Consider the following 27,527-nt stretch of genomic DNA (forward strand, 5'->3'; position numbering starts at 1 on the left):
TTCTTTCGCCATCTCTTCTTTCGCGTCACCTCTTTCTGTTATATAACCAGTTGTATATTGGGCTGGATTCTGTTATATAACCGGTTGTATATTGGAGCCATGGTCCGGAGAGTTTGGAACGATTAAACGCGGATTCTGAGAATCCAACCCATTCTGCGAATCCAACCCATTCTAATGGGTTTCTACCTTGTAACGGGTTGTATATCGGTGATGTGGGATTGTTAAGGATCGCTCCAACTTAACCCAACTCATCAGAAAACGGTACAGAATTTGTTCCATGCTTTATTAGCAAAAAGACATGCTCATTTATTTATGAACTTCACACAATATTGGACATCTGAAACTCTTAGAAGTCCTCTTCCTCAGCTGTTGCGTACAGCAGACGTACACAAACCATTTCATGACCCAAAACACACCCAAAAAAAAAAAAAAAAAAAACACCAGCCGAGAGAATCCTCCACAAAACCCAATCAAGCATTTACAACAGTTCCACCTGCAAAATTCCAAAGATCGTTAAAAAAAAAAAAAAAAAAAAAAAAAAAAAAAAGTGTTCTCGTACATAAAAATGTAGCGTAAACACCGCCCAAAATACATTTGATTAGTAAGAAATCGTTACCATTAGGATGGAGGACTTGGCCGGTGTAGTAAGAAGAGAAGGCATTGGAAGCGAGGAAGACGTAGCTTGGCCCGACCTCACATGGCTGCCCGGCTCGCTGCATTGGCACTTGGTTGCCGAATTGTGAAACCTCCACCTCATCAAAAGATGCCGGAATCAATGGGGTCCATATTGGTCCCGGAGCTACACCGTTGACTCGAATGCCTCGGTTTACCAGCTGCAATGCCAGTCCTCTTATGAATGCCACAATGGCCCCCTTGGTGGAAGTATAATCAAGCAGCTCGGCGTTTCCTTTGTATGCATTGACTGATGTCGTGCAGATTATGGAGCTTCCTTCTTTCATGTGCTTCAACGCATGCCTTAAGTTCACAATTTCACATCATCATCAAAACTAAAAGGTTTTTAGAGAAGAAACTTCGAGTACACGTGTTATAATATGCTTATGATTGCACGAAGATGGATTAGAGATCGTTTGGTAACAATTTCGGTTATTTTCTTTAAATTACCTGGTCGTGAAGAAGTAAGAAAATATGTTGGTTCTAAAGACCCTCTCCAAACGGGGCTCATCAATCTCTTCCACGGAGCTTGCTTTGTACTGCTCAGCCGCATTGTTAACCAGAATATCAATGCGGCCGTATGCAGCTGCGACTTTCTCAACAACATTCTTGCAATTTTCATCGTATCCGAGATCGGCTGCAAGGGCCATGGGTTCCTTGGCATCAGAAGTCTTGGCCTGTTTGATCATTTGGATTGTGTCTTGTGCGTCCTTGTCCTCTTGTTCCTTCACATATGTGAAGGCCACGGTTGCACCCTCTTGAGAAAAGAGATGGCACACAGATCTCCCTATCCCAGAGTCCCCACCCGTCACTAGCGCTACTTTCCCCTGCAACACTTGAAACATAACTATACATACATACATACATACCACTTATGCAAGAAAAACTTATATCCTACACAAGATATCACTGTGACGGTAGCCAACTGCTAAGTGTAAATCAATCACACACTTGCATGCTTTATAACTTTCTCACTTAAAAATTTTCCTACTTCACTTGTAATACCGCCACAGTGTCATCATGGATCAAATGAAAACTAATGAACTTTTATTGGATCACATGGAAACTTATTGAAATTTTATTGTAAGATGTAATACTTGGAGCTTGTTGGAGGGTTTGTAATCAGGGTTGGTGAACTGAGGGGTGGGGTCCATGGCATGTTCTTTGCCAGGCTGAGCTCCTTGTTTCTGAGGAGGGAACTGCTGCTTTCCACCAGAAGCCATTGTTCTCAAAACTCTCAGAGGACTCTTCAAAGAAGTTGCTGGACAGTAACTTTGGATGTAGGGTTTGGGAAGACACAAATAAAATGCTGGTGAAGATCTGCTTTAGGGTTCTTGATGAGGAGGAAGCTAAACGGGAAAGCACATATGCAATGGTTGTACAAGAATTTGACAAGGATGTTAAATAGGAGATTTGAGTTGACACGTGGGGGAGCACGTGGCAGGGAAGGTGTCTGTACGTGTCCTGACAGTCGCATGCAGCGTGAACATCTGTTGAAGCGGACAGTAGTGTTGACATGGCCCTGCCTGAAATTAAGGAGAGATTTTTGAATGTGACCGGCATGTTATTATACAATTGGAGGTAGAGGCGGATTCACCTTAGAACAAGGTGGGTCAGCCGTCTCCTAAAACTCAGAAATTCTCTATGAAAGAACAAGATGCTACCTTTTTAAAATCTGAGATGCCTAAGAAGTTGCCCATAATGAATAGACTCTATAGGTATTGGGTAGGGTAGCTGCTAACCTTATGACTTTGTACGCTTTGCTATGAGCATATTTAGATAGACGCACTTAAAATATGTTGGCATCTGGCTTCATGCCCACCCAATATCTATTGACATCAGTCGATATGCTCTTTCGAAAGCTGCTGGCATCTATTGACAGGCTGCAATACGACTTCGCAAATAACTTCAACATACCAAAGCTGGACGAAATGCAGATTTTCATGCCATACCGTCCAAAAAAATTTTGTGGCTCCTTATATTTGTTGAATCGGCCACTATTTGAAGGGGACATTTTTTTCAAGTGTCTATCCGATTGTACCATAACGTAATCCCTTTTATTTCGAGCGTAAAATCTCTCGAAATCAAGAGTTGTTTACGTACTTCAAGTTTTCATCTGTCATATTAGGGTTCTATGAGCTCGAATATCCCAAAGTTTACTAGAAAAGAACTCTCTAGTACGTCCAAAGTAATATATATATGCTTTGATATGTTTCGATGTTTTCTCGTATGCTCCGGAGTACTACTATATGAAATTGTAATCGTTAAGTTCTTGGTCAAGATATAATGATCTAGTTGTTAATCGAAATGTATAAAATACATCAAAACATAGCATAATTTTTGTATGTTTCATTGTTTTAATAGGTTTGTTGACATGGCCATGCCTGAAGATATTCGAGAGGATTTTCTGAAAGTGATAGGTAGAGAAGCACTATTTGGCTCATCGTATGTGGGGATTATCTCTATGCACTCATGTTTAACTGCCATAATTAACCCCTCCGAGAGTAAGAAGCTAAGTACTTATAAAAAGTAACAGCTAAGATGATGTCAGATAAAAACAAAAGATGATGTGCATCCCGAACAGAAGTTGAAATTGTCGGCATATTTGATCCGTAAGAGAGCCGTTGAAAAAGGGTCTCGAGCCATGCCTTGCATGTAGTACACGTGCCAGGCCGACAGGCCAAGCAACCGATACATGTCAATTAGGCACCAAGTTTAGCTTTGTGTAATCGATCAATACTCGAACACCTGGAAAATTGCCTTCAAGAACAAATATATGTGAGGCTTTGGCACTCATATAACAATCTCTCAACTCTTTCCCTTCTCTCTCTCTCTCTCTCTCTCTCTCTCTGGTGCGTTCCAATCTAAAACCTTATTTAACTCCCAGAAAAGGCATTCAGCCGTAGCAGAGCATTAATTGAAACTATGGCCTCCCTGATCAAACTTAGCTTCTTCTTCTTTGTGATTGCACATTCCTTAGTCTTGCTTGCTCCATTGGTGCAGAGTTCTGGTATGCTCTCTCTCTCATCTGTGTTCTTTTGCATGCAGACATGTTTGGCATAGCTTACTGTAAACAGGGTCTCGAGTTTGTCTAATTTAAGATATATATGAATGCAATTTTTGTTCTTGGTATGAATGCAATTTTTCAGTTTCTTGGTTACTCGCAATTAACCAAGGTTAAGGTGTGTTTTTCTTTTTCTCCTTGCATTTGATTACTTGCTATTTTCTAGTACAACTGATGAACTTAATCTGTCAAGATTGTTATAAAAAAGTATTAATGTTGTTGCGTCGCGGACTATGTGAGTGTATCGAGTCCAAATTACATATGCACCGATATTATCCCAGCTTAATCACTCAGACCTATGTGTATTAGAAAATAGCAACAAAGTAATATAAATTATTAACAATTAATAACCTAATTCTGATAAAAATCCAAGACTGGGCGTTAGATTGTGAATCTATGATTCACATATATCCTTGGAGATGGCATGCATGCATGTTTAGCAATTAAGTTAGTGATAGGACCATGGTTGTAGCATTTGGTATGATTTTGGAATTTCAGTGGCTAATTAACCATTTTCAAACTTACCATACCTATTTGCCTGCAGATAAGGATGAGGATAGCCTTCTCCAAGGCATAAACAGTTACAGAACCTCACTAAACCTGCCGGCCCTCGTCAAGAACGGTAACGCAGGTTGCCTAGCAGATAAAATTGCTGATGACATGGAAGACCAGCCTTGCAGCAGCCCCACCAATGGAGCCAACATTCTGGCAACCTCGCAGACTCCGCTCGCCAATCTTCCCAAGCACTTGGGAAAATGCAAAATCGACGCCAACAGCGCATCAGATGGAGTTATTCTCCCTGTTTGTGTGCCTAAGTTGGTCCCAACTCTGGTACTTACCAATTACACTCACCAACCGCAATTCGCAAAGTATCTGAACGATACGAAGTTCACGGGAGTTGGACTTGGATCCGAGGATGATTGGATGGTGGTGGTTTTGGCCTCAAATACCCCAACTGGAAGCTTTGCTAATGCAGCAAGCTCTTTAGTTTCAACCGTTGGTTTTGGTCATTTCTTGGTCTCCATTTTGGTAGCGTTGTGTGTTATTTTGGTCAGCTGAAGTGGTAGTTGAAAGTTTTTACTGCCCCCTCTCTCTGTTGTTATGTTGTACCAAAATATGTGACTTTTGTAGTTGTTAACTAGGGATTTCGATTGTATGTAATGCCTGAACTAATGAACTTTATGTTTTCATTTCATGCAATGATATTTGCATTACATATGTTATGCAATTGAGCCTTCTTTGTAGTTGATGGCTGATCTCAGGGTCTCGGTTCTTTTGACCTGCCTTGTGGGTTAAGAGAGAAAAGGCTACCATTGTAGTTCGACGATCAAGCAGCCTTTTATGTGTAGTTCGATTCACTTAATTTATTACCATCCTTTCACTTAAAACAATAATTTACCAAATGGAGAGTATCCTTGTAGCTTTGTACTTTGTGGTTTTCATATTGAAAAGTTAAGAAACTTTGCAAGGGTTTATAAGGAGTTCGGCACCCCATTGAATAATATGTGTTAGCACGCGTGCTCCACGTTACCAGTATACAATTACTACCTCACATTAGAAAGTTAATTTAGGAACATTGAAAAAGAATCGGGTCACTCTGTTCGAATGGATCCCTCCAACCTTTTTCATCTCAGGTAAAAACCATTTTCATCTCATCTCGGGTAAAAAGGAAATAGAAGTTAACCAGAACGTTCATTGTACTGTATAAGATTTGTCAACCAGAATTCTCTAGCAAAGAAATTGATGAACCAAAAGGAAAAGAGAACTGGAGAAACATCTCTATCCACTTCTCCAATTTAAGGAGAATAAGAATACCTTGGCAGCCAAGGAACCTTTCAAAAAAGCAAAGACGGAAACCCTAAAAGAATATTTGAACCCACAAGCCATCTTTTTATTCCTTCCCCCGGTGTATATTTTTATGCACCCTCTTCTTGTCACACAGCCATCGTCCTAGCACTAAAACAATGGCCTCCTCCAAACTACGCTTCTTTCTCTTTGTTCTTGTTCTTGGCTTACTCTTTCTTTCTCATCCAGTATTTTCGAACGGTACACTATCATCTTTCTCGCGTCTCAAAACTTCCGCTATATTTTCTTCTTAATTCGTTCCGAGTGTAATCATTTCTCTAACTTCTTATTTTCTTTGCAGATGAAGAAGACGATCTTTTCCAAGGCCTCAACAGCTTCAGGAAATCCGCAAACCTGCCGGAATTTAAGAAGAACGACGATGCAGCTTGTCTAGCTGATGAACTCGCCGACGAGCTAGAAGACCAACCGTGTTCTAGCGCACACTACATCATCGAGCCAGGCAACTTACCCAGGTTCCCGAGCTTCGAGAAGCTCGTTAAAAAGTGCCATATCGACATCAACACGACAACAGCCGCCATCATTTGGCCTGTTTGCGTGCCGGATTTGGACGAGGATCTTGTGCTCAACAACTACACTCACTCCCATTCCTCAAAATATCTGAATGATTCCAAGTATTCAGGAGTTGGGATTGGTTCTGAGGATGATTGGATAGTTGCTGTGTTGACCACCGACGCAGAAAGTGGAAGCTTTTCTGGAGGCGCTGCTTCTTTGGGTACAATCGGCATGTTTCAATATATGGCGGCTGTTTTGTTGGGGTTGTTTTTGGTTTTAATGTGCTGAATTGGTATTCTATTTTCTATTTTATTGTGTTGGAAAAAGTAAGGTGATTATTTTTTCCCTTTGATCTTTACACATAATATCTTAATAATAATGTGCTACACCTCCTCTCTTTTTTTCTTTAAATGAATAACTACTGGCTTCGTCAAAATATTATATCTTTTTAGAAACCAAAAATAGTTACAGAGACATTTCAGTCACCTTTCATCTATCATCGTATAATTCACGAATGTCAGGAATCTAATCCACGACGTGCCATGTACAACAACTCCTCTTTATTTCGTTTAAATTATTTGTTGGTGCCATTTATTTCTCAATTTTCAAACTTTTAATGGGTGAAAATGACTCTGAAAAGAACAAAACGCAAAGCTTGATCTTATACTTGTTAATCTATTGAGACAGAGTTTTTTTTTATTTGCCTTTAAAGTTTCTCTAATTTTACAAGACTGGTGTTCAATTCTCAACTACGGTAATTTACCGTTCTATGCTTTCCTTGTGATAGTTTCAATTTCTCAATTAAATTTGATTTTTGTCATCCTTAAATAAAGTCTGATATTAAAGAGAATGAATATATGGTAGTGCAAAACTATCCATGCCCAAACATTTCAGAAACCATAACTGCGTGATGAAAAATAGTGACGACGCCGACGGAGTAGAGAGGTAAGTGGGTTACATGAAGTAAGATTCTATTCCTCCCTAATTCCTATTTCTTTTTCTCTTTCCTATTTGAACAGTTAAGATTACGTCATATTAATATTTTGTGTTGACTTTTACAAATAGAAAAAGACAATGAGGAAAGTGTGAAAGAAGGGAAGAAAAGTGGAGGAGATTAAGAGGGAAATAATCATACTCTAGCTTCGGGAAGGTGGGTCAGCTGGGATTAGAGAAGGGTGATCGTTGTGGGATGGGTGGGTTCAGTCTTTAAATTTTTTTCCCGATATTGTTGATATTCTCGTGAATTCAAAAAATCAAGAAAGATATGAAAAAGGGGTGAAGTCTAAACTTTACCTCAAATTGTCGATATTTCTAATACGTGTTTGATAAATCCTAAAGTTTCATCATTTCCATTGAAAGCAACCGATATCATTAACAATGATATTCGATATATTCGTCAATATTTTCACAAATTTACATATCAATATATCCATTGATAACGATATTTTAACACTGGGTGTGAGTTGTGGGTTGACTGGGTTATGGGTTGGGTGGTATTTATTTGCTTATTTTTAATTTGAATTTTTATTTTTCTAATCTTATTTTATTTATTTTTTATTTTAAGTGCCCCTAAGTTAATGGAGTTTTGGATGAAATGTAGATAAATTTAGCAGCAAGAGAGAATTTAGCTGTAAATCAAAATTCAATGAGGTAATTCACCGAAATTAAAATTCACCAATAAAACAAATTCTGGAACTCTTTTATTAAGATCACCGGATCAAATGATTCGGATTCTTAAAATTTGATTTAACGCTTAAAGTTATTATAATTTTTAAATGATTCTTATTTTTAGCTGTTGGATCAAATTTTAAAAATTCAGATCACTTGACATGGTGATCGTGGTGAAATAAATACAGAAATGATCTTTTTCCAAACAAATCAAGCTGAGCTTAGCTGGATTGGGTCCTGGTCCACGTCATACTCCCACATGCAACAACGAGATCTGAACCAGCGCAAAACGGAACATCCCTCCATAGACGCACAGAAGCACAGAGAGAGGCCCACACACAGAGCTTCAAAGCCCTCATAGCCATGGCGGAGGTCGACGACGCCGGGGGCTTCGGAGTCTTCAAGTTCTTCACCGCCGTCGATCCCAAGCCCAAGATCAACGGACGAGATTCGACCGTCTCGGACGACGATTGGGGCGACTTCGTAACGGACAGCACGAGTCAGATCAAAGCTCAGGCCTTGCCTTCCAATGGAATCACGTACTCCCAGTCACCTCCCTCCCAAATACCCGTCGACCCTTCGGGGTTTTGCGTTCCTAATGGGTCGGCGCCGACCCGAATGGAATCAGAGCCAATCCGAGTTGAGACTGAGCCCGCGAAGGTTGATAAGACTCGGTGGGTAAAGCCGCAGGGAGCTTTGCCGTTATCGTTATTTGGGGAAGAGCAGGAAGAGGACTCCGGTGCGGGCGAGTCCAAGGTTGGGGACGTTGCAAACGAAGGATTTGCGAAAAAGGAGTCGAATTTGAATGTGAGAAGTGTTGGGATCGATGATTTGATTTCAAACTTGTACGGTCATAATCCAAAAGTCGTGGTTCGAAATGGGTCGGATTCGAATTTCGGTCCCGGAGGTCCCAATTCAACAAAAAAGGGGTTGGATTTCAGTGCAAATGGGATGGATTTGAAGTTTGATGCTCCCATTCCGAACGGAAATGGGAAATTTGGTAGTTTGAATTTTGGTTCGAATAGTTTTGATTTGAAGTTTGATGATGTGGGTTCGAATTCAAATACAAGTGTGTCAAATTCGGGTTCTGGTGGTCCTCATACGGTAAAAAACGGATTGAATTTCAGTGCAGATGCATTGGATTTGAAGCTTGATGCTCTGGTTCCGAAAGAAAATGGGACATTGGGTGGCTTGAATTTGGATTCGAATGGTTTTGATTTGAAATTTGATGGGGTAGATTCGAATTCAAATACACATGGGTTAAAGTTGGATTTGGAGGAAGGAAATGGGGACTTTGATGAGGAGGATGATGATGGTTGGGAATTCAAAGCTGCGGATTTGAAGGTAAAAGTTGTTTTCTTTGGTGATTTGATGATCTTGTTTATTAAGTCTGGACTCTGTTTGGTTGCTGAGAAAACTGAAGTGAGAAAAAAATTAGAACTTCCCTCTCTCTGGTTTGAAATGCGTACTGAATTCTAGGCGGATTAGTGAACAATTCGACTGGATTTTTAGTTTTCTTATAAGCATTGATGAAGATTACATGGAGCATTGGAAAAACTATGATCTTTGCATTTGGTACTGTTTGTTCATTTTACTCATTGCTTTAATTTTATTCTTCATATCAGGAACAAGGGGTTGTGGAAGTAGCAGGATCGAAAGCGGAATCAAATGCACACGCACGACCAGGAATCCAGGCGGGTATTGTTTATTGTTGCATGTCTTCATTGTCTTGTTTAGGTGTAGTTTTTGTGTCTCACCATGGAACTTCTCTTTGAAAAGCAGAACTTACTATTTCAATCACCCTCTGTTTCTCTGTTGTGATTTTTCATTTGCACACTCAAATAGGGGACTTAGATTTTCTATCTAAATCGAATACTATAGCATGCCATTGGACTTTTAAAAAAAAAATGCCTGTTCATTTGGTTCACCGAGTCTGACATTTCTCATTTTGAAGGTTGATGAGAAGTGGCAAGCAAATACTGGAGGAAGTGGATTTAGTGAGGGGTTTTCATTTGATTTCAACCCAAAGCCTGTTACTCAGCATAATTTTTTCTTCGACCCACTTTCGAAAAGCAAGCAGAACAGTGCTGCAGATGTACCCAATTCTACTCCAGTTAATGGAAATCTGTGGGAGTTCAAGGATGCATTTTCAGAAACTGGAGCAAAACATAAGTTGGTGAGTCAGTTTTTTTTTTTTTTTTGGTATTTCTGATCTGGTTGGCTGAAATGTTGACTATCAAAGAGTGACTTAAATTTTGGTTGTAGGAAGAGGCAAAGGCTGCCAATCCTGCTGGTTTTGGCGCCCGTGCTCATAATGATTTTTTTGCTGCATTTCAAGGGGATTCCCACAAGTCTGGAGAAAACTTTGCATTTCCTTTTATCCCGACTTCTAGCATGAAACATGGTGTAATCTCAGATTCACATTCCAGTGGCAAGAAAGAGGACATTGAAAAAGAGTTGAGTAGTTCTCCAGATGTTAGGTCTGATGACAATTTTTGGGAATTGAACTATGCATTTTCCGAATCTGGATCAAAGATTGAGGTAGATGATTCAGTCTGACTTTGATTTGTATTTATATGCATGTTTTTTCATTTACATTAGAAACTTTTGAGGAACTGGAATAGACTTATATTAATTTTGGGTGTAGGGGGAGTTAGTGGTTGGCAGTAATCCTCCCGCCAATATAAAACCATCTGTCATGGGTTTTGAAATCCAGGTACTCACGTCACTCCTGATCTTTCTTTTATTGACACAATCCTATATGTTTTTAAGATATTTATTTTGTTTTGCTTATCATCTGTAGTTGTTCACTTTAAATAATTTGGAGACAGAGAAAAATTCAACTGTCGCATGTTCTTGAATCATCTAAGTTAGCAACTTTACCATCTTGGTGTTAATGTCGTTGAATTAGTATACTCTAGAATTCCTCGGTCTAGCTCGTTTTTGCCTCATCAATGCTTAAGCTCTCATTAACAAATTGACAATTGTGCTTGTGGTGTTGAAGTTTTTTGTTCATTTATGCTCTATGAGCAAATGCTCCATACTAATTTTCAATTGTTTTCCCTTCTATTTTACAGCATAATGAGGTAACATTGGAAAATCATCGACGAGCCTTGCCCTTGTCCATTTTTGGAGATGATGAACTAGAGACTGATGATTCCTCAATTCAACAAAATATTTCTTCTCTTACCACTGCATCCCACCAAATAAATACCAACAAAAGCCCTGCGTCCAATCTATCCATCACGGATCTAATATCAAGCTTATACAGTCAAGTGGACCAGAATACTAACACAATTCATGCGCCAAAACCAACTGAAAATATTATGGATCCTGCCCCAACTGTTTTGGAATCTAATTTTGGTGGTGATGATTTTGATGAAGATTCTTGGGAATTTAAGGATGCTGTTTCAAGTGATCAAAACCAAACCTCTATTGCTACTCTTGAAGATTCACCTCACGATTCTTCTACTAAAGTCCATCTAGATAATTATGTGGATTTATATTGCAAATTGAAGGATGAAACATACGGTCTTGCACTCTACCATCTTGAAAATAAAAAGGTTAGTAATTTACTCAGACAAACTTTCTGTTACGAAATTTTAACAGTATTAAGTATATGAAATGTGCATTTTTTCAGAAAGCTCAAAGTGGTGCTACTGTTTCTGGTGAAGATACAACAATAGAGACTATGGAAGAGGAAATCCAGGTTTGTGCTTTAAATGGTCATTTTTTTTTTCCTTTTTTTTTTTTTGTTACCATGTCTTATGCAGATATGCCTAGGTAAAACTGAATTGACATGTTAGCTAATTGGTCTTATAGCATTTTCAATGGACTTGGTTTTTGAATGAATGGTTTTGTTATGTTTGTAATTTTGTAATAACTTCTTGTTGTAGCTTTTGTATAATAAGTTTCATTAGAGGATTACATGGACTTTTTAACTTCTTGTATGGCTTTATAATACTTCTTTTGTGTTTGGACTATCTTGAGAATCATCATGTGTGAATAGCATTAAGTGTGAAAATCAGGAACTAACGTTGGTGGATTTCATATTTCTGTTAAATAATTGAATATTCGGCTTAATAATTAACTCAATTATTTTTTGTTTGAGATTTGAAACATTCTTACAGAGACCAATTGATATGAGTATATGATGGTGCTTAAGTCAGTAGTTTTGTGGGGCTTAACACTTTGTAAGTTAGTTTTTCCTAACTTCTTATGGTCTCTTGTTATAGAAATTGTATAATGAACTGCATCAACACAATATGATCTCCGATCAATTCCAGTCAGGGAATCTTTCATCAAGAAATACACACATTCAAGAAGTTCGTAAACTTCTACAGGATCCAAAGTTCCAAGTTCTTGAATCCAAATACCAGTTGTCACAAAGGTTGTCATTGGTATGTATCTTTGCATTGATACGATGTAATGAAAACTTTTGTTATAACGTGGACTTTGCTTGACACTGCTTATACTTTGGCTTTAATAGGCAGAGAATGATTTGAGATCTGCCGTTGAACTTTCAAGACATGCAGCATCCACGTTAAGGATTCTTAGATTGGGATCAACTGAGCAACAATCTAACTACATTTCCACCTGGTCTCGAATCGTCTCCTTTTGCGCTGAAGAGTTGAAACATGGTTCTCTAATTTGGAGGCAAACATTAGAAGCGAATGTTCAGAATCAAATACTATCTGAACCTCAAGGTACCCCATAAAAAATTGTTGTTGATGGATTTCATAGTTTATGTTACTTCTCAAATTTTCTGATTAATTTTTTGTTTTTATCTTTTGTGGAAACACAGGCAAGCAGTATATCGTTGCCCTTGGAGAAATTTACAGAGTAGTTTTAGTTCTTGAAGCATCTGCCAAACTTTACGAGTCATGGATTCTATTACATTCTTCATACTGTTTTACCTTTTTTTCTCTTCTAAACGAGTGCTCTACTTTATGGTCAAGTTCGGGACTTGATGAAGCTCTCAAGAGCATTTCGGATGCGATTGATTTTAAATATGATGAGACCGTTGCTGCACTACTAGATTCCATGACATACATTCATCATCTGGATGCATTTGCTCTCCAAAACCAAGTTGTTGTTAATGGCCAAGAACCTATTTGCTCGCTGTCACTATTAACTGCAGGAACCGTGCCAGGTATGCAGAAGTTGATTTTAATCACCAATGTCATTTCATTACACCTGGCCATGCGATGAATCTCTCTCAACTCTTTTGGTGCTTGCATCGTACATGTCCAGTAAACTTTTGTCCAGTTTAACGATCCTTACCAGACACCACACAACACTAAATTCTTTGTTGCTCTCATTAAGATTTGATTATTTGAGTCAAACTAGTAACATTGTGGAAAATTTCTAAATATTTAGAGATACTTTAGTGAGTTTGAAGTAGTCCCTTTTCAGCTTACCTTTTGTGCAGCGTTAGTATGTTGAAACTGTTGGTAGTTTGGTCTTTACTCTTTTGGGTGATAAACTAGGATACCTGATATGCATACTTGATTTACGTCACCTAGTAAACTCGGTCCTTCTTCTCTCAAGAATAGTGTCATAACACTATTAGCAGTATAGGCGCATCCGCTCACAAGTAAATGTGCAAGCAACATATTACATCTTCACATCTGAAATCCTCCCTATATTTTCATATTCATCTCGAACCTATGTTTTGTGTTTCTACTCTTTTAATGTATATGTTTTGCGTTTCTGCCCTTTGAACATATATGTTTTGTGTTTCTGCTCTTTTAATGTATTAGTTGGTTTGTATGTTTCAGGTATTAAAATGGTGATGTGGAATGGGGAAAACTACTTATTGACGCTTGCGAACTTGTGGGCAAATTTAATTAGTCCTAATCCTCCAGAATTGCCCCACTTGAGTTATAGCTGATCGCAAAATCATGCTGGAGGAATATGAGGACTTTTGACATGCTCTGTCGCTGAAAATAGCCGCTAAATCACTCTGTTCTCTCTAGAATGTGCCTTTGCCGGACTGAAAAAGCATGACGATCATTCAGAAAGAACGGTAGTGGCTTCCCAACAACACAATTAGGAAGAAATCTGAACCGAAAGACACTAGGCTGCTCAGTTTGATCCAACCAAACCGTTATCTGATTCTTGTGTTTCAAGCTTGCCATTCATTTTTGTGTAGCTATTGTACGATAGTGATTCGATGTAGAAATTGTTTTGTATCTGTGTGTACTTGTGTTTCCGAAGGTAAAACCGGGTGAATAAGGAAAGCATCCTAAAGCCCGGTTTTAGAATTTTGAAACGAGGAAGAAAAATAGGATGTTACACATGTAGGTGCATAATGGAAATAGAACTTTTTTGTGGTGTAGTACTTAATAATATACTTTGTATTGTGTTTATGGAAAAGGATCCTCTTGTGATCGTTTATCATATATCGTGCGATCAGTTTTCGTTAGGTATTATTTATATTTAATTTAAAATTTAAAATCTAAAATGAATTTTGACCGCACGATGTAAGATGAACGGTCATGATCATGGGATCTCTCGGATCCCAAGGAAAAGGATTCGGCGATGATCCTTTTCCTGTTTTTATAACATGGATGAGCTAAAAGGTTATATACTTTGTACTGTGTTTATAACATGGATGAGCTACAAGGTTGATACATCCTCAACTTATAATATATATAATTAATATATACACACGTATGCATGAGTGAAACTGTAACATCACATAACAATTTTTTTTAGGGTCGAAGAGCAGGCCTTATACACACACAAATCGATCCCCAATATAAAGTGAGGCTTGTTTATTGATTTGTCTTACGAAATTACCATTTAGTCTCACTTTGTTATTTGAATCTGTCAAAATTGTGTCATTTCATTATATTAACGTTCACGTTGGCTCATCTTTGCTAGCATGGTACAAAATGTCCAAACTGTCTTTTCATTTAATTTTCATGAGGTACAATTGACAAAAATAGGGTAAGGTGACTCAATTTTGACAATTTCAATGGAATAAGTGAGATAAATCATGTTTAAAGGGATAAAATGAGACTAAAAATCAATTCCAAAAGATAACTAAATAAACCTGTAAAGTAATAACTACTACCTCACGGTCCTGTGAAAAAAAAAAAAGAAGCGTCAAATGCAACCAGTCGTACATAAGAACTTGCCGTATTTTAAACTAAAACTTAAAAATAACCAAACAATGTTACGCAGAAAATTTATAAACCAACCAGGGTAATGCAAAAAACCTAAAACACGTGACGTAAGATTGTTATTCCAAAATGAAATGGTTGGAGAATTTGACCATCTTGTCGGAAATGTTCTAACTAATACCGAGGTATTTTATGGTAAAACACCACACCGGACGAATTGGGCATGTGGTTAAGTTTGGGACGGAAGATGGTTAAGTTTGAGATAGTATTAATGTTGTTAGACTGGGGCGGGAGCTTATGTGCAAGCCAATAAGTTTGTCACCCATAAAGAAACAAGTCTGAACTCTTAATATAGAAACGACCGTTGAGTTCCATTAAAAACAAGTGGGCCCAACGTGAGCCGAAACGTGAGTCAACCTCTGAATTTCAATTACCGATATGTGCATCTCCACGTGTGAACCATTAAATCCCAGCTCAAAGTAGCGTGTGAGCAGAAAACAAAGTTGTGGCTGCTGAAGGATGGAACCGAAGACCCGGTTGAGGTCTTTTCGTTGAGAGCTTGCTCTTGGAAAAGGATTGAAGCCCCTTCCACATTACCCATGGTGTCGAGGGGAGCTCTTCGGGTGCAGGGATGCAGACAATCTTGACGAGGATGTGGTTTTTAGCGGGCAATATACGCTCTTTGGGATTAACTCGAGTGTGAATGTGACTGAATATGTTGAGAGTCTGCGTCTGCTCGTCCAACATTTCGGATGAACCACCGCCTCAGGTTCCTGTGAAAGCCGCTCGCACTAAATTCACTCTATGGAAATCACTATTTCGTTCGGTCCTCAAGAAATTAAAGAGTACAAGGGTTGATAGACAGAACTGCGATCTTTCCACCTGTTTTCCTGTTTGTTAACAACGACCTATATCTCACACTTTGGATGATCATGGAGAAAGGTTTTGTCTATGTTTCTCGTTTTCATTTCGATTGAGCACAAACTGATCCTGCCTCTGTGGATGAAAGACACGGCCACTTAACCGGATGTCTTTCTCGAATTCTTAACAATGAAGAAGTATCACATGAGAATTCATACGAGGAAGTGCATCCAGCATACCAACGGCTGGGAGTAGGGTACGTAGTGTAGGATCAATGACATGGCAGGTTGATAGTTTTGTAATTTAGTTTTACAACTGAGTCTGTTGTGCAGTCAGGATTTATACGTCTACGATTTAGTACAATTTAATGTTGTTGATAATGTGCGGTTACTGCAGTATTTACCGAATTCTCTTTGTTATGCAACAAATGTACTTCGGTTAAATTGACCCAAAACAGTACGTTTTTATACGATTTATTTAAAGCTTTTGATAATGTGGGTTTCTGAAGACTAGGAGTTGGTTACCTAAGGAATCGATGAACAATGAGGACGGTATGAATCCATTTTGATTACAATGCAAAATTATTTAGCCTCTTCAGACATAGAAAGCGATAACTATCTTGTTTGGTACGTAGGATTAAGTTTGCGCTTCGGTGATTCTTAAGGGTTTGGGCATCTTCTGTTATGGTGCAGTAGCTATCGGAATTGTTGCAGTTGACACGAATGTCTAATCTGAGCGCCCGTTTGATAATTTGTATCAGCAAACCATTAGCTCTGGTTTTTGTTCGTGACTTGAAGGCCAGTGAAGGCAAGTTGACTGTAAGTGTTTCTCAGTTCTTCATGACAAATAGAAAAAAAATCGTGTCCGTGTATTAGATCACCAAATTTTCTTAAACTGATTGGTGCATCTGTTTAATTGTTGAAAATTTTGAAAAGAGTGACAAGAAGTCTTAGGGGGACCATGGACACTTGAGGCCTGTACATAAGTACATTGCTCCGCCCCTGCAATCAGAGCGAAATCTGTAAAATCTTGTTCAGCTTCTCGGGGTTGCAGAGTTTGAGAAAGGTATTGAGTCCGCATTGATTTCAAGTTTATGAGGTTCAAACAAGCCTGGAAATTTATGGTACGGCGTGTTTCTTTTCTTAATCTGGCTCGTATCACGTTAACCTGTTTCCAACTCAGTCTGTTTAAGATATGTAGGCGGTAAGGTGGCAGCAGGTAGAGGTCGGTACCTGACAGAGGATGGTGCATTCCTTGAAAAAGGTCCGACCAATTTCGATATTCATTTTCTTAAGGAAATGCGAAATATAAGGTAATGCAGACGCCATTTCTTATGAGAAAAAAATCTGATGCAAAGGTGTGCTCAATTAGCACAATTCGACGAGGAAGTTTACAAGGTAATGTTGGTAGCTATTGCTGATTTTTCGCTATGCAGCCACTAGTTTGTGTTCATTTACTAGACGGGATTTGTTTTTGTATCAGTTTTCTGCGTTTTGTCTCCTAATGTCAGCAACTGACATAAGATCAATTGGTATCGAACAGGTAAGCACTGAAGGAGACACAAGTATCTCGTTGCTACACCTGAACAGCCTCTTTCTGCATATCACGGAGTGGATTGGATCCATCCGTCTCAACTACCGATAAGGTTGTAAATTCCCTTTGGAAATTCTAGCTACAAAATAATGGTTTTCGATTTTTACTCATGAATTTATTGGATCATTTTTCTCAGATATGATGGAGACTCGTTCTGTTTCCTCAAGGAAGCTGGCGCACATGGGCGACACTTGGGTATTTTTCGTGTCCATCAGTTTGTGCAAGTTGAACAATTCTGTATCACCAGCCCGAATGATGACGACTCGTGGAACATGCACGAGGAAATGATCAAAAGCTCCGAGGACTTCTGTATGAGTGTCGTAACCGTTGCATTTCTTGAAAGATCATTGTGGTTGGAAATATATGATTAGTGACCAAGTGACTTTTTCTAAGCTTGTTTAATCCGAATTTTGTGACGTTCAGCTAAGGATCCCCTACCAAGCCATGTCCATAGTTTCGAATGCTCTGAATGGCTTCCGACATCTTAGACATACAGAGAGCTGGTGTCATGTTCAAACCGCAGAGACTACCTGAAGATCAGAAATTCGATACGGGCGCCAAAATGGTACTAATTAAGTAATGTGACATGCACTTACATTTCTCTAATTTCGCAGGCAATCAAAGATTCAATCGGGTTAGAAAACAGTGATGAGAAAACTTTGTTGTGTTGCAGAACAACAAAGAAACAAAGCAATACGTTCACTTGTTGAACTCAACTCTTACAGCAGCCGAGAGAACTGTTTGCTGCATTCTCCAGAACTACCAGAGGGAAGATGGTGTGGGGATACCAGAAGTTTTTACAGCCGTACATGCATGGAAACACATTCCTCCCTTTCAAGAACAAACTTCCCCTCAATCTCAAGCCAAAGGGAAGGGAATCGAGAAATCGAAAAGGGCCTAAAGTCGCCGGTTTGTGTAGACTTTCCTTGGTGAAAGGTGGGTTCTTGCATACAGAGTGATAATAATTTATAGTGAAACTTTTAAGAAATTTCGAAATTCAAATTCCTCCATTTTTATACCAGCGTTATTTTGCCTTAAACCAGTCTAAATTGCGAAGCAGGAGATTTGAATTGGCTTTTATCATGCATGACTTGCTCCATAATGTGAAAATTATTTCGTGTTAACATCATACCATATGCGTGATGTTGTGTTACTTTTGTATGAGAAAAATGAACATGAAACATACATTTAGAAAAGAGATAAAAGAAGTTGAGAGGTAAGTTTTAGCGGCCATGATTACATGAGCAATAATTGAATTCGCAATCACCGGAGTGATAGCTCCCATTTGAATTGAGCTATCTTTCTTCCAACCACACTGAGATATTGAGGGAAACTAAAAAATTTACGTTCATTTTACAAATGAAATGAACCACTTACATCTTCAAATGCATGTCGTTAAACTTGGCCACCATACCTCTTATACGGTTCAAGTCCAACTTATTATAGTCTCCATTTACGAGCTCATCGTGGACCGAATTCTTGAAAGTAGGAGAAGGTGGGTTTGTACGAGCATTGAGGCTTGACCTACCTTACTTTTATCGTGACATCTTAGTTTTCGTGAACATTTCACAAATTACCCAGGCAACATGAGAATCTTCTACAAATTATTTTCAAAATATCTCTCTCAAATTTGTTATGAACAATGGAGCCAACAAATGATGTCTTCATGATAAAATTCAGTAGTGTTGTAAAGATAATGTTTTTCAACAACATATGTACAAGATAACCAAGAATATGTGATATATTACTTTTTATTTTATAGTTTTGAAAAAAAAAAAAAAACAATTTAAAATCCATTTTGGCCTTTTGAATTTTACTTGGTGTATGGAGGTGAGTGTAGAATGTATGGATAGATCTCAATCCCACAAGTTTGTTGGTGCAAATAACGTCCAATTCAGAGTTAGAACGAAAAAGTTAGAAATTTTTAAATTCAAAGAGCATTGTGAACATTCTGACTAAAAGTTAGTATAAATATAAGTTTAATTGTGCTCCAAAGAAAAAAAAAAAAAAAAAAAAAAAAAAAGAAAAGGGTTTCCGCACTAAAGTTAAAGGTTTATTTTCGAACCAGATCCCATGTATTAAAGAAAAACACTTTCAGCCGTTAGTGAATAAAATCTCCAAACAGACCCCAACAGGAAAAAAAAAAAAAAAAAAAAAAAGAGGTGAGGGCGCGAGGGAGGCCGATAAAAATCGGGTCGAAGATATGGCCATGGGAAATCGGGGCGGAAATCCGAATCATCGACCCAAAATAGGGAAAATCAAATAAAATATAAGCAGGGTTTTGGGGATCACTTCCACTCAGTAAGGATTAGCGTTTCTTGTGCGTTGTTCTTCAGCAAGCATCCAACTTTTTCCGATTCCAAACTTCAATCCGCAGTCGCTCGCTCACTCTCGCAGCCGGAATAAGAGAAAGATGCTGGACATCAATCTGTTCAGAGAGGAGAAGGGCCACAACCCCGAAATAATCCGGGAATCTCAACGGCGACGTTTCAAAGGCGTCGAGATCGTCGACGAGGTCATCCAGCTCGACAAAGAATGGCGCCAGCGTAATCCCCATCTCTTTCAATCCATTTCTCTACGTAAAAGCTTGAGTTTCTCGTGAGCTTTGAGATTTATTTTGAATGAATTAATTAGGATTAAAGTATTGATTCTCGTGGTGAAATGATGAATTTTTAGGTCAATTCGAGCTTGAGAGCATTCGGAAAGAGTTCAACAAGATCAACAAGCGAGTTGCTCAGCTGAGGATTGTGAGTATTTGTTTTTTTTTATTTTTCCTATTTGAATGTTATCTTGATGATCGGTTGTTTTCCGAAAATACATCCTTAAGGTTATTAAATCCTGAATTTTTGGATTGTACATGTTTAGAAACTCAGAACAACTTGTGAAACTCATATTTGCGAAACAATTACCAAAAGATAATAATTACTTGGCACCGTTAGGTTAGAATTTGTTCTCAGGTCACTGACTTTGAAAAATATGTTCAATTGGTTTTGTAATGGATGAGGAAGTTGGTTAACGAGGGTCGGTGTGGTTGCATGGAATTGCGGTGGTGATTTTGATGCTTACTTGAGTGTTTATATTATTGTGTCTACTACTGAACTTGTAAGCATATGGTTGTAAAGCAGGCCCCTTTGCATATACAGATATTAGACTCTGGAAATTTGATTGAGAATGTTTTCCCGATTCTAGAAACCTAGTTCATTAAAACATTGAATAAGATTTTTTATTCCCTCTCTCTCTTAAAAATAAGAACAGATTCTTATAAGGCCATCAAGTGCATTTTGACTGAATTTGTTTTCTTTAAGTATGTATGTTTCTATTTTGAAATATTGGTTGTGTGATTCATGGACTGAATGTTAAAGAATTTCTGGATTAACAGGCAGGAGAGGATGCAACTGAGGTGATTAAGGACACAGAGGAAAATAAAAGGTTGGCAGCAGAGAAAGAAGTTGAAGTGCGAGAAGCTTTAACACAGTTGAATTCAAAACTGGAAATCATTGGAAACCTTGTGCATGATTCGGTTCCCTTTAGCAATGATGAGGTAATGTTGGGTACATTGATTTTTCTTTTGCTATGGGTCTATGTAATTGTTATTTTTATATGTTGTGTTTTTATGTATTTTAGGAAAATAATGCTGTGATTAGATCATGGGGTGACAAACGAGTGGAGCCAAAACTCAAAAATCATGTTGAACTTGTTGAGCTTCTTGGGATTGCAGACTTGAAGAAAGGTATTGAGTTCTCTCTGTTTCTGGGTCTATGGGTTTTGAAAGAATTGGAAAGTTCTGGATGATTTTAAATTTTTACTTAATATGACATGTATATTCTGTAGATTTGCCTAGTTCCAAACTAGCCTGTTTTTAACTCAATCTGCTTAAAATGTATAGGCGCTGAAGTGGCAGGAGGTAGAGGTTTTTACCTGAAGGGTGCTGGTGTGCGCCTTAATCAAGCTCTGATAAACTTTGGTCTTGATTTTCTTGAGGAAAGGGGATATACAGAACTGCATACCCCATTTTTCATGAGAAAAGATATCATGGGAAAGTGTGCTCAATTAGCACAATTTGATGAGGAACTTTACAAGGTAACGTTTGGTAATATTTGCCAATAGTTTTTGTTTTATAGGACCATATAGAGTTGGCACCCAAGCTTTTTGTTGTATTTGTGAAATTTTAACTTACAAATATATGGGTTTTTTTTTGTGTTAACTTGTCAAGATACTAGAATTGGTTCGTGTTGCGGATGTTTTTCATTCTAAATTTTTAATGATCCATTGAAATCATATATTTAAGGTGATGGCAAGTATATTTCATTCTACATTTGGTTTGCCTAACGTGAGGATGACTTTAATTTATTTTTGTGGAACAGGTTACCGGTGAAGGTGATGACAAATATCTGATTGCTACATCTGAACAGCCACTTTGTGCATATCATATAGACGATTGGATCCATCCATCCCAGTTACCCTTAAGGTAGTAACATTTTGTTGGAAAATTTATGTATAAAAGATGATATTTGTATTCCGTTCATTAATTTTTTTGGTTTTTTTTTCTCAGATATGCGGGATATTCATCTTGTTTTCGTAAAGAAGCTGGTTCACACGGTCGAGATACCTTGGGAATTTTTAGGGTCCATCAGTTTGAGAAAGTTGAACAGTTCTGTATTACAACCCCAAATGGCAATGACTCTTGGGAAATGCACGAGGAAATGATAAAAAACTCTGAGGAATTTTATCAAGCGGTATAACCTTTTCCCTTTAGAACTTATTTCCTTTTCATACTTTTGCTTTTTTGATCAAGTTTGGGAATGATGATTTAGTGACCGGGTGACTTTGGAATGCCAAATGGCATCTGTAGCACATACCCCATGTTTAAGTTTACGTTTATTCTACTTTTGGGAGGAAAATATTTGAATTGCATGGTTGCCAATGTATTGGTTGAGAGATTGATGCAGATACGCCTGCTTCTTGTACACCGAAGTTGGATGCCTTTTTATGGATCTGATTAATGTAGATGAACATCTTCTGTTTAGTAGTGTCATTTCTAGGTATGATGTTTTGAATTTTGTCACTTTCAGTTAGGGCTCCCCTATCGTATTGTGTCCATCGTTTCTGGTGCTTTGAATGATGCCGCAGCAAAGAAGTATGATCTGGAAGGATGGTTTCCTGCGTCTCAGACATATAGAGAGCTGGTTTCTTGTTCAAACTGTACGGACTACCAGTCAAGAAAGTTAGAAATTCGATATGGGCAGAAAAAGGTAGGTTAAATCTTACATTTATCACATATTTCTGATTACTGCGGACTGTACTTCTAATTAACGTAAAGATTGATTTGTGTGCCTCAGAAATTTAATTAGAAAAAAGATAACCGCTTACTTTTACCGTAGGTCATATACCATTGAACTGTATGCTCTGATCAAATTTAGGAAATACTCTGTTCATATGGTGTTAATTGAACGTAGAATGTATTGTTGTTACCTATTGAAATATTATTTTCACTCGAGCCTTCGTGCTTTTACAGGGCAACGAGCAGACAAAGCAATATGTTCACTTATTGAACTCAACTCTTACTGCGACAGAGAGAACCATGTGCTGCATTCTCGAGAACTACCAGACCGAAGAGGGTGTAAATGTACCAAAAGTTCTTCAACCTTTCATGGGTGGAAAGGAGTTCCTACCGTTCAAGGAGAAACCGGTCCCTGAAGTCAAAGGGAAGAAATCGAAGGCCTAAAATTCATAATTTTTATAGTCTTTAATCAAGAATAGATTAACAAGAGTAGTTCTGGATATATCGCGTGCGTAAACTCTTCTACTGATTGTTCCGAGAAACTCTGAAACCCAAAGTCCATGTCTTGATGTAATGAATTAAATGTACTTAGAGCTTGTTTACCTTCTGATTTCTGATATGCATAGTTCTATCTGATAAGGCGTATGCTTGACCCGCAAGAAACTTTGATTACATAATGTTTTACGAGTTAATTTACGGAGAGTTTTACTTCGAACATTGGGAGGGTAAATTGTTGATACATTCTGCAGTCACATTGTCCCCTTTCTGAAAGAAATCTATTTGTTCTTCTGCAGGGTTCGCCACCCCGTTCGTTTGATGGGTTGTCAAGAATTCGCGTCATCGTCGATCCTCAAAGTGTTTGAAAACCCGTTCTTCAACTTTGTCCGGGGGTTTGGGTTAAAAAAATTGACCATGATGTTGAAATGACATGAAATCAACTTTCTTTTCCAGTCACTTTTTACCCTAAGCTTTGATTTTGAGCTCACAAATTTGAAATTTTGCGTTGTATGGGATAAATCTTGGAAACTTAGTGAAGCTTCAATCTTTTTAGATGAAACGGTGGCGCTTTATTGAAACATTAAGTAGCGAGACATTCTGGAGTAATGTAGAGAGATTAAGTTTTGTAAACTAAATAACTTAGAAATTGATGATTGGATTATTACTTAAACGGTGATAAACGTATTCATTTCTTATTGGTGACACATAATTTAATTTATAATTTTAATTTATAAATTTAGTCTTGATAACATTATTCTACATTCTAATACAACGTATTGGAGAAAATCCGGAGCTTCTTCGAACCAAAAGTACTCGTGATCAGAATGTTGGATCCCGTCGAACCTTGGCTACTGCACAAATCCTAGCATATAAGCCAGTTGGAGGCTTAAGTCACCACCAATGTAAAACTGACACATGGGCCAATCACCAATGTAAAACTGACACATGTACCAATCAATCATCACAGCTCCTCCACGAATTGAAGGTGAGGCCGAATCCGGATCCTCTCTCCAGATCGTCTTTGTGTAGATCTCGGAAATTCGTGAATCGTATTCGTTCATCGTACATTGCGCAGTCAGAAATTACTTTAAATTTTTTTTATTTAAAATTGAACACAAACAATACTTGATGAAAATTAACCGTATAACGTACAATAAATGAACATGATTCACAGATCCAGTGAGGATCCTGTTGTGTTGAGGCCTACTCGGTTATTTTCTTTTCAGTTTACTGGGGCTGACTCAGCCTTCATGAAAGAGGAAACTTGTCCTGTGTGAAACACATGGACTATCCAAGGGAGTTGGTCCGTCGATTTGGGTTACGGAACATAATTATTAAAATGATACATTTTATTCGTTATGTTGTCGATATCAAATACAGTTATATCGTTGATATTTAATTTTAAAGAACTTTAACGAAAAATTTTCGGTATTATTTACTTTAAAGAAAAATCATATTTTTACACTAAAAAGTCAATTCTGGTACTATTCACTTTACCCTTTATTTTGTTTTTATCGTTAACTCAAAATTTTCAAGTTATTTTCATTAGTTTTCTTTTAATTTTAAACAGTTAAATAATTAAATTTTAATTTATGATTGTTTTAGTCAATTTTATTATCTTTTTCGAATAACTTTTCATATGCAACAAAATAATCCAGAGCCCACAAATTGAAATATTTTTGCATGATTAGGATTAAAATCGTGATAGTCGACACTCTAATTTTTACGTCGAATCTTGTAATTAGGATTAAAATTGTGGAAATTACTGTATTTGGAATCTTGCTTTGCTCTCGAAGTCAAAAGAGCGATGACTTTGAAGCATCAACTTTTAGATTTATCTTTCTCGTCCACAATGACAGGGAGATTCCCATGTCCCAGATCTTGTCTATTTGCTGTGTTTGTAGGGTTGCTTCTATATTTTTCTGCATTCAACATCAAATCCATCGATAGTTTTGTTAAGTGGAATTAAGGTTGTATATTAAGATTTAACCACTTTCATCCCTCATGTTACACGTGATTACATGATCGAAAAAGTCACGTGATGAGTGAAATAAAAAAAATGAGTTTATATCCTAGCTACACGAGAAATTTTTCTAGGTAGCATGTTTGGTATCCTAATTGAAAATTTTAATCATTTCTCAAAACATTTCTTGAAAACAATTTTCTTTAAGATTCAAAAACTTGATTGGTTTGCAATTTAAAATTTTTAAATTTTACGACTTAAACTAGATAAAGAGATCTAAAAAGATGGGGTCGCAAGAGAGGGAGAAAGAGGAGAGAGGAGGAACGAAAGTAATAGATGATTGAAAGAAAGAAGAAAGGGGATCGAATGAGATAGAGAGGAAGATGAGTGAGAGAAAGAATTGAGAGAATGAAGATAACGGATTAGAGGAGAGACGAAAAAGGTAAAAAAAAGAGAAAAACTAATAAAAAGAGCTTGAAAACTTTGAGTTTTAACAATAAGGACAAAATAAAGGGTAAAGTGAATAGTACCATGATTGATTTTTTAATGTAAAAATATGGTTTTTCGTTAATATGAACAGTACTATGGGTTTTTCGTTAAAACTCCAAAAAAAAAAAAAAAAAAGAGATAGATTTGGAGTGAGAGGGGAAAAGTGAGAGAAAAGAAAGAAGTAAGTTTAAGTTTAAAAACTCTAAAAACTCACATTTTATGTTTTTAGAAAATAAACTATATTTTTTAGTTAGTCTCTTTTTCCCTTCCTCTTCCTATTTTTAATTCTACTCCTCCCTTACGCCGGAGAAGGATCTCAGAAATTGCACTCTTAGGCTTCGATCAAAGATCGGTGACTGCAGATCTGAAGGTTGGAGTTGTCGTCAATCATTCTTAGGTACCATGTAAAGCTAAGAATGAAAGAGGAGAAAGGAAAAAGTAGGAAGCAAGAGAATTTGATGGGGTTTCTCCAATGAAAATATCAGATCCGATGAAGGTGGCACGGTGGTAGGGTGTGTTCTTCGCGGTGCAAAGTGGGTTGTGAGAGGGAGGGTGATTATTTTTAATTTTTATTTCACTTAAGGGTAAATTAGGAATTCTGATTGACAAAAAAGTACAGTAGTTGACATTTTTTTAATTAAAAAAACTAGGTAATTAGGTGTTTGGCTTTTATTGGTTAGGAACACCAACTCAATTGGTTTACCAGTACCAGAAAATTTTCTCCAGCTACACGTAAAAATTGTCACCGTGATTTGAAAAACTACAAAAGACGAGTGGTTGAAATTCGAACCTTGGACGCAATCATTGCAATGGCCGAAAACTGATCAAAGCTATATGCTCGAGATGATACTTATACTTTTCTAATTTGCAGTAATAAAACTCACATTTACCAGAGGCCAAAAACATATAATTTCTTATAAACCTGTAAATATAGGGTTCCAAAAATACATTGTATAAAAAAAAAAGTTCTAAAAGTACAAAAAAATGTCTGCACTTTCTGGATTTTGTAACAGACATTAGTTATACATTAAAGTTCCAAAACAAAAAAATAGAGCGACCCCAAGCCAACAAGCTTCCTGCTTTGCGAAAGTTAGGGGAACGTCTATCATACGCAACCTTATTCTTATTTTGCAAGAAGGTTGTTTCCACGACTCGAACTCATGACCTCTCGGTCACAAAGAAGCAACCAATTCTTTCTATAATCCAACCTTTCATGCCATATAGGTAGGTTATGTACAGCTAGCTAGCTTCTAGTGCTGACTGCTAAGCGACATATTTGTGCTTTTTTTCTCAACCACCTACCTATTGTGCAATGGGTCAGGAGAAGAAGGCACTTGTCTGTTGATTGTGGCAAAAAACCCTTCATCATCTGCCGGGGAGTTGAAAACTTGAGGCTTCTCCAGATTTTCCACCTTCTCGTTTAAGCATCTGGCTCCGGAAACGCCGCCGCTGTCGTGTAAGCCGGAGATGCCCAAGAAGATCAAAAGAAGGCCAATGACTTGATTCCTTGTGATGAACATGGCTTCTGTAGATCCAAAAATGATGTCTTTGTCTCCCTTCAGCTTCTCTTTAAGCAAACATGTGGAGAGTATAAAATCCAACTTTTGGGTTTCTTTTGGTTGAGAGAGAGAGAGGAGAGAGAGAGGGGAGAGAGGAGAGAGAGGAGAGAGATGGGGCATGTAATGAAAGTTGGCAAGTTTTTAAAGGGAGGAGTTGTAAACTTACAAATGGGAATATGTGTTTTCACACGTCAATTTACTTCTCTTACATTCTTTTAATTTTTTTAATATTTTCTACACACCACTAACACTTGTAACAGACATTACTTATTCCCAAGTCATAAACTATGATAGGAGTGAGACTTTAATTAATGGCTTTGTGACGGTTGTTTGTTTGACTGGTTGTGTGTGACTTGTGTCCTACACCATCCCATGCCATGAACCCCATTGT

The 27,527-nt window shown here is 37.7% G+C and overlaps 5 protein-coding genes and 1 long non-coding RNA gene across 8 annotated transcripts; 5 read left to right on the forward strand and 1 right to left on the reverse strand.

The window, feature by feature from the left end:
- Positions 1-36: 36 nt before the first annotated feature.
- On the reverse strand, positions 37-2,439 carry LOC103940939 (NADPH-dependent aldehyde reductase 1, chloroplastic). Its single transcript, XM_048568554.1, has 3 exons — positions 1,770-2,439; positions 1,123-1,499; positions 37-975 (listed from the first exon to the last, which is right to left on the reverse strand). The coding sequence occupies exons 1-3, from the start codon at positions 1,893-1,895 to the stop codon at positions 471-473; spliced, it is 1,008 nt and encodes a 335-aa protein (XP_048424511.1). The 5' UTR covers positions 1,896-2,439; the 3' UTR covers positions 37-470.
- A 636-nt stretch (positions 2,440-3,075) lies between these two features.
- Positions 3,076-4,914, forward strand: LOC103940932 (uncharacterized GPI-anchored protein At5g19250). Its single transcript, XM_009351112.3, has 2 exons — positions 3,076-3,682; positions 4,281-4,914. Exons 1-2 carry the CDS (start codon positions 3,598-3,600, stop codon positions 4,793-4,795), a joined length of 600 nt encoding a protein of 199 aa, XP_009349387.1. The 5' UTR covers positions 3,076-3,597; the 3' UTR covers positions 4,796-4,914.
- A 740-nt stretch (positions 4,915-5,654) lies between these two features.
- LOC103940931 (uncharacterized GPI-anchored protein At3g06035) lies at positions 5,655-6,486 on the forward strand. The gene is made up of 2 exons (XM_009351111.3): positions 5,655-5,782; positions 5,883-6,486. The coding sequence occupies exons 1-2, from the start codon at positions 5,701-5,703 to the stop codon at positions 6,380-6,382; spliced, it is 582 nt and encodes a 193-aa protein (XP_009349386.2). The 5' UTR covers positions 5,655-5,700; the 3' UTR covers positions 6,383-6,486.
- A 1,533-nt stretch (positions 6,487-8,019) lies between these two features.
- Positions 8,020-14,102, forward strand: LOC103940930. The gene is made up of 11 exons (XM_009351109.3): positions 8,020-9,106; positions 9,388-9,456; positions 9,717-9,938; positions 10,028-10,303; positions 10,410-10,478; positions 10,840-11,325; positions 11,403-11,471; positions 11,998-12,162; positions 12,252-12,468; positions 12,567-12,914; positions 13,543-14,102. The coding sequence occupies exons 1-11, from the start codon at positions 8,126-8,128 to the stop codon at positions 13,653-13,655; spliced, it is 3,015 nt and encodes a 1,004-aa protein (XP_009349384.2). The 5' UTR covers positions 8,020-8,125; the 3' UTR covers positions 13,656-14,102.
- Positions 14,103-15,405: 1,303 nt separating this feature from the next.
- Positions 15,406-18,355, forward strand: LOC103940941. Of its 2 annotated transcripts, XR_007252344.1 has the most exons (5): positions 15,406-16,571; positions 16,689-17,150; positions 17,296-17,398; positions 17,483-17,911; positions 18,020-18,355. It is a non-coding gene; the product is annotated as an uncharacterized LOC103940941 (long non-coding RNA). The 2 variants fall into 2 exon arrangements; XR_007252343.1 differs by having other exon boundaries at positions 16,689-17,398.
- Positions 18,356-19,702: 1,347 nt separating this feature from the next.
- LOC125467924 (serine--tRNA ligase-like) lies at positions 19,703-23,266 on the forward strand. 2 transcript variants are annotated; one of them, XM_048568560.1, is made up of 9 exons: positions 19,703-19,925; positions 20,023-20,093; positions 20,726-20,887; positions 20,971-21,076; positions 21,233-21,426; positions 21,711-21,814; positions 21,899-22,082; positions 22,419-22,598; positions 22,862-23,266. In XM_048568560.1, exons 1-9 carry the CDS (start codon positions 19,760-19,762, stop codon positions 23,069-23,071), a joined length of 1,377 nt encoding a protein of 458 aa, XP_048424517.1. In that variant the 5' UTR covers positions 19,703-19,759; the 3' UTR covers positions 23,072-23,266. The 2 variants fall into 2 exon arrangements, with proteins under 2 accessions (XP_048424517.1, XP_048424518.1); XM_048568561.1 differs by having other exon boundaries at positions 19,703-19,892.
- Positions 23,267-27,527: the final 4,261 nt, after the last annotated feature.

Source organism: the organism of the source record quoted next, unplaced genomic scaffold, assembly GCF_019419815.1.
Source record: "Pyrus x bretschneideri cultivar Hongxiangsu unplaced genomic scaffold, Pyrus_bretschneideri_v1 Contig48, whole genome shotgun sequence".
Classification (NCBI taxonomy): Eukaryota; Viridiplantae; Streptophyta; class Magnoliopsida; order Rosales; family Rosaceae; genus Pyrus; species Pyrus x bretschneideri.

Coding starts and splice junctions, on each gene's coding strand:
- LOC103940939 (XM_048568554.1), bottom strand. CDS start 1,895: ATGGCTTCTGGTGGAAAGCAGCAGTTCCCTCCTCAGAAACAAGGAGCT. Junction 1,500..1,769: donor AACCCTCCAACAAGCTCCAA/GTATTACATCTT, acceptor CAAGTGTTGCAG/GGGAAAGTAGCGCTAGTGAC. Junction 976..1,122: donor TCTTACTTCTTCACGACCAG/GTAATTTAAAGA, acceptor TGTGAACTTAAG/GCATGCGTTGAAGCACATGA.
- LOC103940932 (XM_009351112.3), top strand. CDS start 3,598: ATGGCCTCCCTGATCAAACTTAGCTTCTTCTTCTTTGTGATTGCACAT. Junction 3,683..4,280: donor TCCATTGGTGCAGAGTTCTG/GTATGCTCTCTC, acceptor ATTTGCCTGCAG/ATAAGGATGAGGATAGCCTT.
- LOC103940931 (XM_009351111.3), top strand. CDS start 5,701: ATGGCCTCCTCCAAACTACGCTTCTTTCTCTTTGTTCTTGTTCTTGGC. Junction 5,783..5,882: donor TCATCCAGTATTTTCGAACG/GTACACTATCAT, acceptor TTTTCTTTGCAG/ATGAAGAAGACGATCTTTTC.
- LOC103940930 (XM_009351109.3), top strand. CDS start 8,126: ATGGCGGAGGTCGACGACGCCGGGGGCTTCGGAGTCTTCAAGTTCTTC. Junction 9,457..9,716: donor ACGCACGACCAGGAATCCAG/GCGGGTATTGTT, acceptor CTCATTTTGAAG/GTTGATGAGAAGTGGCAAGC. Junction 12,163..12,251: donor TGTCACAAAGGTTGTCATTG/GTATGTATCTTT, acceptor TGGCTTTAATAG/GCAGAGAATGATTTGAGATC.
- LOC125467924 (XM_048568560.1), top strand. CDS start 19,760: ATGCTGGACATCAATCTGTTCAGAGAGGAGAAGGGCCACAACCCCGAA. Junction 19,926..20,022: donor CTTTCAATCCATTTCTCTAC/GTAAAAGCTTGA, acceptor ATGAATTTTTAG/GTCAATTCGAGCTTGAGAGC. Junction 21,427..21,710: donor TTGATGAGGAACTTTACAAG/GTAACGTTTGGT, acceptor TTTGTGGAACAG/GTTACCGGTGAAGGTGATGA.